This window comes from Lampris incognitus, chromosome 19 (genome assembly GCF_029633865.1).
Source record: "Lampris incognitus isolate fLamInc1 chromosome 19, fLamInc1.hap2, whole genome shotgun sequence".
In the NCBI taxonomy this organism is placed as follows: domain Eukaryota; kingdom Metazoa; phylum Chordata; class Actinopteri; order Lampriformes; family Lampridae; genus Lampris; species Lampris incognitus.
In genome coordinates this window covers 5,520,247-5,532,363 of record NC_079229.1, presented here as the reverse complement: position 1 = coordinate 5,532,363, position 12,117 = coordinate 5,520,247, and the positions used below count along the sequence as shown (strand labels likewise).

The window sequence follows — 12,117 nt, the reverse complement described above, 5'->3', positions numbered from 1 at the left end:
GTTTGGAGACAGTGGCACTGACGAAAAGACAGGAGGAGGAGCTGGAGGTGGCAGAGATGAAGATGCTAAGATTTTCATTGGGAGTGATGAAGAAGGACAGGATTAGGAACGATTATATAAGAGGGACAGCTCAGGTTGGGCGGTTTGGAGACAAAGCAAGAGAGGCAAGATTGAGATGGTTTGGACATGTGTGGAGGAGAGATGCTGGGTATATTGGGAGAAGGATGCTGAATATGGAGCTGCCAGGGAAGAGGAGAAGAGGAAGGCCAAAGAGGAGGTTTATGGATGTGGTGAGGGAGGACATGCAGCTGGCTGGTGTGACAGAGGAAGATGCAGAGGACAGGAAGAGATGGAAACGGATGATCTGCTGTGGCGACCCCTAATGGGATCAGCCAAAAGTAGTAGTAGTAGTAGTAGTAGTAGTAGTAGCAGTAGTAGTAGTAGTAGCAGTAGTAGTAGTAGCAGTAGTAGTAGCAGTAGTAGCAGCAGTAGTAGTAGTAGCAGTAGTAGTAGTAGTAGCAGTAGTAGTAGTAGCAGTAGTAGTAGTAGTAGTAGTAGTAGTAGTAGCAGTAGTAGTAGTAGTAGCAGTAGTAGTAGTAGCAGTAGTAGTAGTAGTAGCAGTAGTAGTAGTAGCAGTAGTAGTAGCAGTAGTAGCAGCAGTAGTAGTAGCAGTAGTAGCAGCAGCAGTAGTAGCAGTAGTAGTAGTAGTAGCAGTAGTAGTAGTAATAATACAATTTCAAAAAAGATACTTTTCTCACAATGCAATTTAGTTTCACTTTGGAAAGGAATAATGAAAAGTATACGACGGGCTGCTAGGAGACATTATCTGACACGGGGTCACACCCACAGCCATGCATCGGTCAACATGAAGTCTGGAGCACCAGGTAGTGACATTTTGCCTCACCCACCACGCTGGTTATGTTTGAGCTAGTTCAAAAAACACAGAATCCACATAAATAACTGGTCTAGTTTAGTCACGTGTATTTTCATAGCCCCAAAGTTACGGTCGCCGAGGGTTTTACATTCACACGGTGGGGGAAAAAAATATGCAGACACATTTACATACAGGAAAATGGAAGACAACCTCTATCGTTAGCATACACTCCCACATGTAAAATAAGCAACAGTTCTTGGGAAAACATAGACAACCCGGTGAGATAGCAAGGCTCGTGTGTGTGTGTGTGTGTGTGTGGTGTGCATGCACGTGCACGGTTCAGAGAGGAAGAGGTGTGTAACAACAACACAAAAAGAAACACAAGCGCATGAGGAACAGCACACCTAACAACTACACTCGATGTCTTCATGCATGCTCCATAATCGCAGCTGAGATGTGGCGTCTCGGTTGCTTTCAAACCCCCAAAATACGCTGCACCAGAAGTCGCTCCACCCCAAGGATCGGGTCGCCCCCCCCCCCCCCGGCAACAAATAGAGCAATATAGTGCCGGGGGGATCGCCGGGACTTGTGCACCGGAGAAACCAAAACAGACGCTGGCCAAGAGGACGGCACAACACAGGACTCCGCAGTCTACACCATCTACAGGCCGCCGGCCACTCTTTCAGGGACGAGGAGGTGCACATCCTTGATAGGGAGGAACGTAGGGAATCAGATTTGTGTCAAAATAAACCAAACAATGCTTCTTAAATATAAAAAAAAGAGAGAATCTGAGTGAGAATAAAACTTACTGAAGCAAAAAAACATTGTGCAGGATATATTATCAAAACCTGTAAAAGACCAATAGCTTACACAGTTATGAAAATAACTTGTTTGCAAGTCATACGTTTTACTTTTGAGACGACGTTTCCTTTTCCTCAGCAGGATTTATTCTCTCTCACATTCTTTCTTTTCTTGTTTGATATTGAAGAAGTGTTGTTTGGATGTATTTCGACACACAAATCTGATTCACAGAAAGGCTTTTTTTTTGGTTTGAACGGGGGAGTCAAAGAGGCCATCTAGGTGACCGTCCCTGAACCGGGAGGGGGCTAATAAGAGTAACATCCGTCACCATCTTGCAATACTGTGATTGCAAACATTCCCAAGTCTTCTGAAACGAGTTAATGGTCACACCCATACCGGCATGTGCAACCGCTCGCTGGTTTCCCCGTCCTGTGTGGAAGGGTGGGGATCCCTGCAGTCAGCTGATACTGAAGATGACATGAGCGGTGAAAACCTTTCCGTCAGTACACATCATGTCCAGATCAACTGGTTCAACCTTCCGGTAAGTACACCTGGTCTGTTATGTCACATATCTTTTATGGCTGTGTTTATCAGCTGAGACTGACGTGTGCACCTACAGTCAGCTATGAGTGTGGAGTCGCTCGCCCAGATGAGTCGAGGAATGTAAGAAGACAAGGCGACACCGGTGAGTATGACGGTCTTTCACCGCTCGGTTGTTGTTGTTTTTTTTTAATTCTATTATGATTATATTTCTAAAACCCTTGCCAAATACTTTCAAACACATTGATACGATACTTTCTCCATGATTTGTACTTGAATCTGAGCTCAGCTCTATCTGATGAAGCCCTTTTATGTCGACACAGATTAGAATATAAAGTTGTGCACCGGATTGGACTCGAGTTGGCGGCACGACTTCGTGGGGCGCTGCTGCTTTGACATTCGCTTCGCCTGCCCTCGTTATCACCCCCTGACAGCGTCTCATAAAACAGATTAGCGTTATGCTGTTGTTCGCCATCAGTTCAGCACACTGATTTTAAAACGCCGTGAGAGCGTCGCTGCTGAAGTGTGCGTCTGTAGGTTGCATACGTGTTGCCGATCAGAACGCCGCTGATGACCTCGTTTATTTGTCCCATTACATGGCAGTGTATCAAATGGTCATGACTCAAGAGCAGAGGTCATTATAACAACGTGATATAATAATATAACATATGGCCTGGCGGCCTGTCCAGGGTGTCTCCCCGCCTGCCGCCCAGCGACTGCCGGGTAGGCCCCAGCATCCCCGCGAGCCTGAGAGCAGGATAAGCGGTTTGGATAATATAAGAAATATAATATAATATGATATATAATAAATATAATATCATATAATATCATATATATATACATTTTAAAAATTACTTTAATCACTGGATTGTTTCGCTCCTTGTTTGTTGAGCACTTTCCCTACCATTGAGGGTTTCATTTAATGAAGTTCTATATATATATATATATATATGTGTGTGTGTATATATATATATGTGTATACACACACACACACACACACACACATATATATATATAATATAATAAATTGAGTTTGTATAGCGCTTCTCATGGGGGGACAGATCTCAAAGCGCTTCACAGATAAACGACTATAGTAAAGGAAAAAAAGAAAAGAAAATTCATTAAGATTATTTGTTGAGCAATTTTCCTACTGTTGTGTGTGTCTTTTAACAAATATATATATACACACACACACACACACATACACACACACATCCTTTTATATATATATATACACATATATATATATGCATACACATATATATATACACACATACATACCTACATACATACACACACACACACACATATATATATATATATATATATATATATGTGTGTGTGTGTGTGTGTGTGATAGTGTACAGGAAAAGTGAAACTGAAACGTCCACTGGCATTAAGTCTTGGTTTAATTCTGAGTTCCAACGTCAGGCAAAGTTGAAGCTTTACACAAAATGTCCACGGTTTTACCAGATGGGACAAAATGTCCCCTGAGCCAAACGCTGAAACCACAGCAGTGTCCTGCGGATCCCTGTGGACAAGGACCTCCGGTGAATCCGAGGCAAAGCCGAAGCAGAGCCAGACATCCCAAGCACCTTCAACACGGGGCCAACCGCTCAACAAAGACTGAAGCTCTCACGGCGACGCAGAACCAACATGCTCCCGTCAACCTCCCAATACAGCAGACTGCAATGGTTACTGACCATGGCCGGGCTGCTCCTCTACGTGGTGGATATTGGAACCGACGTCGGACTGGCCCTGCAATATTTCAGACACTCGGATTTTGTCTGGGCTGGACTGACTGTTGCGTTCGTATTGGCGGGGCTGCTTGGGACGCAGATCTTCAGTTATGCCTGGTACAGAGAGGATATTACCAACTGCATGACCGACCGTGAGGGGAACACACCCACGTTGACTGGCTTCACCGCCCTTCACTTATTCGGCATGGGCATGTTCACCAGGTAAGAAGGAAAACTATCATGCAAACATATCAGATGTCATGCATTGCCGGTAAATGTGCAGAGTATGCTTTGGTCCCCGATACCGGCAACCTACAGTACGGGGCGCGTCTGCACGCTGTCGCTGATTATGAACAGTATGTGAAACACGCATGGCGACGGGTGGAGGAATGTTATTAGTCAGTGTGCAAACTGGACCGACTGCATTGAAATCACCACATGCGGCGTGGTGGTAATTACCGAAGTCTTAAAAAGCCCACAGGAGAAATAGCGGGTCTGACTGGGCTGTGACTGAGTCACCGACCTGTCAGCCCGGTCGGTTTTTATTACTGTGTCTTGTCTGTGGTTAGGTACTACTACCTGCTGACGGGTGGGTATCGTGCGGTCTGGACTACGGCGTCTGACAATGCAGAGGAAGAGAAGGGGGAGGTGCACCCGGCTCTGTTTGGCCAGGCCACCGACCTGAGCATGCTCAAACTGTTCGAGGCCTTCCTGGAAAGTGTTCCTCAGCTCCTCCTCCAGCTGTACATCATCATGCTGGGCCATGAAGAGCGCTCAGTCATACAATGTAGGTGTGCGAGTTGTGTGTGTGTGCATGCATGTGTGTGTGCATGTATGTGTCATGGTGAATGTGCATGTTAGGAGAGAGAGAGAGAGAGAGAGAGAGAGAGAGAGAGAGAGAGAGAGAGAGAGAGAGAGAGAGTGCATCAGATAAGTTAAGATTCCTCCTGTTTTTGGTTTTCGTGTACATTCACTATTTGTCGAAACTCCGATATCATCCTGCAAAGGTTCATTGTGTCTTCTCATCCCTCCTTCAGACATTTCCATGGCGTTTTCCCTTTTCAACGTCGCCTGGACTTTAGTGGACTACCGCCGCTGCCTGCGCCGATCCCTGCCCCTCTTCCAGACGACGCCCTCCTGCTTCCCCACAGTCGTTTACCTCCTCTACAAGCTCTTCACCATCACCGCCCACGTCCTCGGCTACGGCCTCCTCCTCATACTGAGCCCTTACAGCACCGTGGGCCTCGCCTCGATTTGGCTTCTTGGGACGGTCTGGGCTCACTTCCTTCGGACCGACTTCTGCAAACGGAGGATCCTGGAGTGGCTGTACAGGGCGATCATAGGATTCATCCTCACGTTCACGTTTTTCAATGTCAAAGGACACAACACCAAAGCAGCCATGAGCCTCTACTACTTTTTCCACGGCCTCGTTAACATAGCCGCCCCCGTACTTCTGGTACTGCTGAAGCGCGAGACGCAGGCGGCGAGGTACTTCTTGCCCGTCGCCTCCGTGATCTACGGAGGAACGGTGTCGGGCCTGGCGTGTCTCACGGCGTACTACACCTTCCTACACCCCAGGGAGACGTCGCGTGAGGCAGACGAGCTGGACGGCAGAGGCAACCGAACGGACGGCGAGCTGAGAATAAGGAAGTTCCTGTGGCCTTGACTCGGGCTCCTTCTGGCCCGACAGTACATCACGTGCATTTCTACACCCGGGGGCAAGGAGGCAAACGGCGTCGTAAACGGCACGTGATCCCCTTCTAAAACGAACCTTCCACTTGACCTCAAAAGGGAACAGTCTGTAAAGAGAGGCACTATTTGCCCCTGACGTTGAGGTGGCAGGTTGCGGTATATTTTAGCTATCAGCTAACCGATGTCAGCACCGACTCTATCACACAGGGCCCGCTAAAGCGTTTACGCGATGCCACGGAGGTTCCCACGGGGTAACCCGACGTGGAAATATCTCAGTCCCGTCCTCCTGCATCAATCTGAACGAATCCGCTGACATTCCCACAACTCACCGACGTAGTCACATTTACTCCCCTCCTTTAGCTCCTTCATTGGCCCCCCTTTAGCTGCTAATTTTATCTCGTTATAGCAGCATCCTGTAAGAAAACCCGTCTCCGTCGTTTTAATTTATCCGCCTATTTTATATTCCAACTGACAGCAGACATTTGCTCCATGCGAGTCATGGATGTTGCACTTTAAAGATGTCGAAAACACACCGGCGCCGGCTAGTTTCTCTCTATTCCCGAGTAAGGAGGTGCAAGACTGTGATTTCTCCCAGAATTTAGTCATCCTTTTGATTTACTTTTATCATCTTAAGATCGTTCAGATCCTCTTGCTGCTGAAAGTCGTACATGCGTACGCACGTCTCTGTGAAGTGGCCGTTTAGCCCAGTAAGGTAATAACGCCACTTGACCGAAATGCCCTGCAGAGCGCCGCGGGAGGTCGTTCCTGCCTGTGGCCGTGAGACTTAACAGCTCTTCCCTCAGAGGGTCAGACACGCGGAGTTAATGGTCATTGGACTTGCCCTTCGCCTTGTTTTACCCCGCCGGGTTTTGTTTGTGCCGTTTGTTTTGTGCTGCGGTAGTGCAGTATAGACAGGGCGTTGTGTCCCAGATAGCAAAATTGCTGTGGCCCGCCCCCGCCCCACCTCATCCGGCCCACATACCACGTCCAAAGATGGCACTTGGGCGGTCCGCTCCTGTTTGCCAGATCTGGGCCAGAACCAAGCCATAGCAATGCCGCATGTGCCACATATTTGCCAAAGGAGGCCCATATTTGCTTTGTGATATTCGGGCCATATTCACCATTTACCACACGGGGCCACTTCAGGGTCACATCCAGATCACGTGTTGCCCAGAGCACCGCATCTTTGCCAAAAACGGTCCACATTTGGGCCATATTTGCTATTATACATGTGGGCCACTTCAGGCTCACATCCATTTTGTCAGGGCCAGAAGAAGACCAGCAGTGCCGCATCGCTGCCTGAAGTGGCCCACATCCGGATGCTGTCTGGGGTGCACCATGCGTGTTTATATCGTTTGTTCTCGTTTCTATTCCTCATTTTATCTTTCATTTCTATTTGTTTCTGTTTATCTTGTTTCTATTTATTTCTATTTTCTCGTGATCCTGTATCTTGCCAGCTCTTTCTTACTAGAGCGCGAGTGTCTGTAATAGAACCCAGTTTCCCCTCGGGGATGAATAAAGTATCCTGACTCTGATCCTGACTCTGACTCTGACTCTGACCTGCAAGCTAACCCCCCGCCTCAGTTTAGGGCTTAAACCTAACGCAATACACACGTTTAACACAAGGTGGCACTGTTGTCTAGACTGGTTTTCCCCCGGCGAGCTGAACACCACCGGGGGTAGGATTGTGTAGACCTGCCCACACTATCAACACTCATTCAGGCATATGCCAGACAACCGTCGAGCTAATGGTGACGCTTTCATGCCCACGATGACGTCATCTGTGATGAACTGCATCGTCTCCGTTTGTGTTTATCCTGTGTGTAATCTCAGAGCGGCGCGCTGGAGTGGCTCCTACCTGTCTATTTTGTAACGAGAGACATTCCATTTATTTTTTTTGCTTGATTTGTTTTATTTTGATTTAGGTAATTAAAGATAATTAAGGTTATTCATTTCGTTAAACGATGTTTACCTTTTCCAGCCCTCCCCCCCTTTCTTCATCGTCCCGTCAGGCCTCGTCCCATTATCACAGCGCTGTCTCGTTAAGGCCGGATCAAACGGTGCCGACGCGAGGTCAGTATCAGCAAAAATGTATCGCTCTGTCCTTCCACAACATAACCCTTAGTTATGAATGACGTGGAAGACACACACACACACACACACACACACACACACACACACACACACACACACACAGTAAGTCATAGGTGGCAACTAAACCTTCTCTCCATCTGCAAAACGATGAACACAAGGGTCATTGAAGAGGTAAGTAGAAATAACAAACCGGCGCTAATTTTGTTTTGACTACCATCAAAATATTGTGCGAGTCCAGGCGGAGAGAGCTTTAGGATGTCGTTTCCTCCGGGCCCGGGGTGGAGGAGAGGGGCTCGGTGGGTGGAAGGCCCGGGGGTGAGCTCACCTGGCTGGAACGCCGACAAACCGCAGCGTCCGGAGACCCGCGACGGTAGTTGGCCCTCACATAATCCTGCCCCAGCCCCCCCCCCACCCACCCCTTTAATTCAGCTAAACCCTGAGCCTTCTGACTTGTTTACTCAACGGGGCCACTTAAACTTTCATCTGTCAGTTGTGCTCCGTCAGAGGCACTCCATAAAATGACAAATTCAAGCGAGGAAACTTGTGTCAGAGAGGAAATGAGTCGCTGCCAGGTAGTCACCGCACAGAAATCCAACTGGACTGCTGCGCTCTGGCTGATAGGCCGTAGCACTTTTACTCCGCTTTTATCGTTCCTTCTCCATGTTTAGGCAAATGAGTCGACCAGCCTAAGCGTCGTATACTGGGGGCGCAGTAAACACTCGTTTAAAAAAATCACACAAGCGTCCCAAAAGCGCCGGGCTTATTCGAGACGAACGAGTCTGGGATACCGCAGAGCGATGCCGGGAGGTCTTGTGCACTTGTAGGGAGTGCTCTTCGTCGGGCGGAAAAGAAAGACTTCATCATTCCGGCGTGATAGATGCCGCGCTCTTTACGTACCGAACATTTCCATGGTTTTAGGGGGCTAATGCGGCGTAAACCTGCCAGGGGGACTTTTATTGGGAGGAGAAGATGCATGTGTCCCGAGCTAGAAACCCTCCAGCCTCGCTCTCTCTCAGGCTGCACATGGCCTTTGGCTGTGACTCACCCCGATAGCACTGCCAGGGACCAGTCACAAACCATTGAGATGAGAAGTGTTGAGTAAAGCATTACCTCCTTCTCCCTAGAAAAAAAAAACAAAAAGCAAAAAAAAACAAAAAACAAAACAAGCAGAGCAAACTCTGGCGTTGACAACCGCCCTGTAATTTCCACTTCTGGCAGTGAGAGCTTAATACCCAGTAATCTCTCGCTCTGATCTCACTGTAATGTACCTCCAGAGGGCCTGGACAGCATGGTGAAAATCTGAGCAACTAATAGCAAATCAGAGATGATTGCACAAGACAGTCCGAGATTAATCTCCGGTGCGGTATGGACCTTCATTAAGGTTTGCCGGCTCTCTTAGGACCATGTGGTCTGTGCTAAATGTGTATCATAAAGCGCATCTTATCACACGCGGAAGAGTGCGCATGTGTGTGTATGTGTGTGTGTGTGCACGATGCATTAAGTGCACACGTGCACACACACACAAATGCACCCGCTTCTCTGCATGCAGACGCACATGCAACGCAAGTATGCACGCACATGCATGTACACACACACACATGCATGCACTGTCATCACTGTCAACGACTCTCATTGTCTGGATAAACAACCTTAACGACTGCCAGTCTCTGACCCCTCCACAACCAGTGGACCCGCTGCTTTTCACCAAATCTTATCTTTTTTGTTTTGCATCACCATTTCCTGTAACAACCGGTCAGGAGCAGGGCATTCCTGGCACACGCCGTACCCACAATTTGTACAGACACAATAAACTCAGAGAGGCAGGCTGTTTTTCATTAGGGCTTCAAAGTCCATATAAACCATGATTAATGAAGCCCTGAGATGCAGTATGTCTTTAATTATTATGACTTGACTGCTGCACCAGCGCCTCACATGCATTAGCGGTGCCGGCGATCTGTACACGTCCGCCTGGCTCATTCTGACATGGGCCCTTTGCCTCACTCCTGGAGAATTCCCCAAATCTGCAGGAAGGCGGGAGTGGTACAAGTCCCCCCCCCCCCCCGCTTTTTTTTTCTTTTTGCAATGGTACAGAAGTTGCTTTAATCACAGTACACACACACACACACACACACACACACACACACAGAGAGTAACAAATGAGTTTGGGCAGAGTGACAGATTGGAGAGCAGGCCGAGGTTAATTACATGCAGTGGGCTGGTGTGTGATCAGAGCCTGGCTTTGCATTACCCAGAAGGTTCCGTAAATAAAGTCTTCGCTCAGTGAATGGTGATACTGTAACGCGCGTAAAGCTGGGTACAAAAGCCCAGCCGCCATCACCGTTTTGATTTCTGCCCCACAGTACCTGTGGGCATACTACAGTGGAAGACTTTAAGAGGGAGGACGGTCCAAGCAATGGCAGAAATGAACCCGGTCTTTTTCACAACATCAGGTTCAGGTAGGACACGTCTCCCGCTGGGCCACCGACCTCACCACGGACTGACAGCTCTTGCTCGTCTGTAATCCCCGCTGAGCTTTACCGAAGCTCTCGCTCCGGGGCAGCAGGATGGCATCGGGAGAAGAGGGACCTTCCTTCCGCCGGGTCGGAGGTCGCGCCCCTACACTGCCCTTGAGCAAGACTCTACATTCCCACCATCTCCAATGGTACAAATTCAGCCTCTGTAGCCAACCCTGCCCTTTCATTCTTCTACTACCCCCACAAGTGGGAAAAAAAAGAGCTTCTCTGAAAGTAGAGGGTAGTAAAATAGAAATCCCAATAGTAAAGGTGACAACCCGCGCTGTGCTGCATGGTCGCTACCGGCGGGGTTAAAACCAGTGCTGCACGATTTGGTGAAAAAGTCATACAGCGATATTGTGGACAGTATTGCCATCTGCAATATAATAAACATTTATACATATACAAATAATGCAAATCTGTCGCGTTGCCATGACATGTAGCGACTTTCATTTTGCATGTTCTACACAGTGCCTCTCTGCTCGATATCGCTGAGCTTGTTCATCAGCGATGACCTGCTCGTTGTCATCGGTTTCCATTTTTTCATGCCACCTGGTCTGCACACCTGAAGTCACGTGACCGTAGACTGCACGCGCGTCACTGCCTAAACAGAGACTGATTGGTCATCTCTGAATTATGGACACAGATATGCAGACTGCACACAGCACGGAGATATGGGAAAGAGTAATAGAAGCTAGGTTAAGAGGAGAGGTGGTGATCAGGGAGCAGCGGTATGGTTTTATGTCAGGAAAGAGCACCACAGATGTGATGTTTGCTTTGAGAATGTTGATGGAGAAGTATAGAGGAGGCCAGAAGGAGGTACATTGTGTCTTTGTGGATTTAGAGAAAGCATACGACAGGGTGCCGAGAGAGGAGGTGTGGTATTGTATGAGGAAGTCGGGAGTGGCAGAGAAGTATGTAGGAGTGGTGCAGGATATGTATGAGGGAAGTGTGACAGTGGTGAGGTGTGCGGTTGGAATGACAGATGGGTTCAAGGTGGAGTTGGGATTACATCAAGGATCGGCTCTGAGCCCTTTCTTGTTTGCAGTGGTGATGGACAGGTTGACGGATGAGATCAGGCAGGAGTCTCCGTGGACTATGATGTTTGCGGATGACATTGTGATCTGTAGCGAGAGTAGGGTGCAGGTGGAGGAGAGCCTGGAGAGGTGGAGGTATGCACTGGAGAGAAGAGGAAGGAAAGTCAGTAGGAGCAAGACAGAACACATATGCATGAATGAGAGGGAGGACAGTGGAATGGTGAGGACGCAAGGAGCGGAGGTGACGAAGGCATATGAGCAGAGGTGCACATAAGTGGTGCGCAGGTGCGCACTTAAAATATTCAACGAGCACCAGATTCAAGTGTTTTACTGCGCATTTGCGTACCAAACATTTTGCAGTGCAGAGTATGAGCCACTGCTTTTAGCCAATGCTATAGTATGACCCACTAATTTCTCCAAAATGTCAAAGAAGCAAGCGACATTGAGTAATTTCTTTGGTCTTCCTCCACCTCCGCCAAAGAAACGCCATACTGAACCAGAACCAAAGTCAAAGCGTAAGTTTTCAGAGAAATGGCTGCAGGACATCGGCTGGCTTCAAACAGATGACGCCCGCACTGAGATGTGGTGTAAACTATGTCGGGAAAATCCCACATTAGCGGATAGAAACTGCCACTTTTATATGGGGACGAAAAACTTCAGCCATCCAGCTTTTGATAAGCATGCAAACAGCGGAGAACACCAGAAAGTAGTGGAAGCTATTGCTAACAGGCGCAGCCAGGACCAGAGACCCGGCGGCCCGCTCGACACGTGGCAAGACCGACTGACGGAGGAACAACATCAGGCACTGACAAACATGCTCTGGTTGG

General features: G+C 48.3%; 1 protein-coding gene across 1 annotated transcript; it reads left to right on the top strand.

The window, feature by feature from the left end:
• The first annotated feature begins 2,308 nt into the window (after nt 1–2,308).
• On the top strand, nt 2,309–5,621 carry xkr9 (XK, Kell blood group complex subunit-related family, member 9). Its single transcript, XM_056299736.1, has 4 exons — nt 2,309–2,360; nt 3,689–4,176; nt 4,524–4,741; nt 4,992–5,621. Exons 2-4 carry the CDS (start codon nt 3,872–3,874, stop codon nt 5,618–5,620), a joined length of 1,152 nt encoding a protein of 383 aa, XP_056155711.1. The 5' UTR covers nt 2,309–2,360; nt 3,689–3,871; the 3' UTR covers nt 5,621.
• The last annotated feature ends 6,496 nt before the right edge of the window (nt 5,622–12,117 follow it).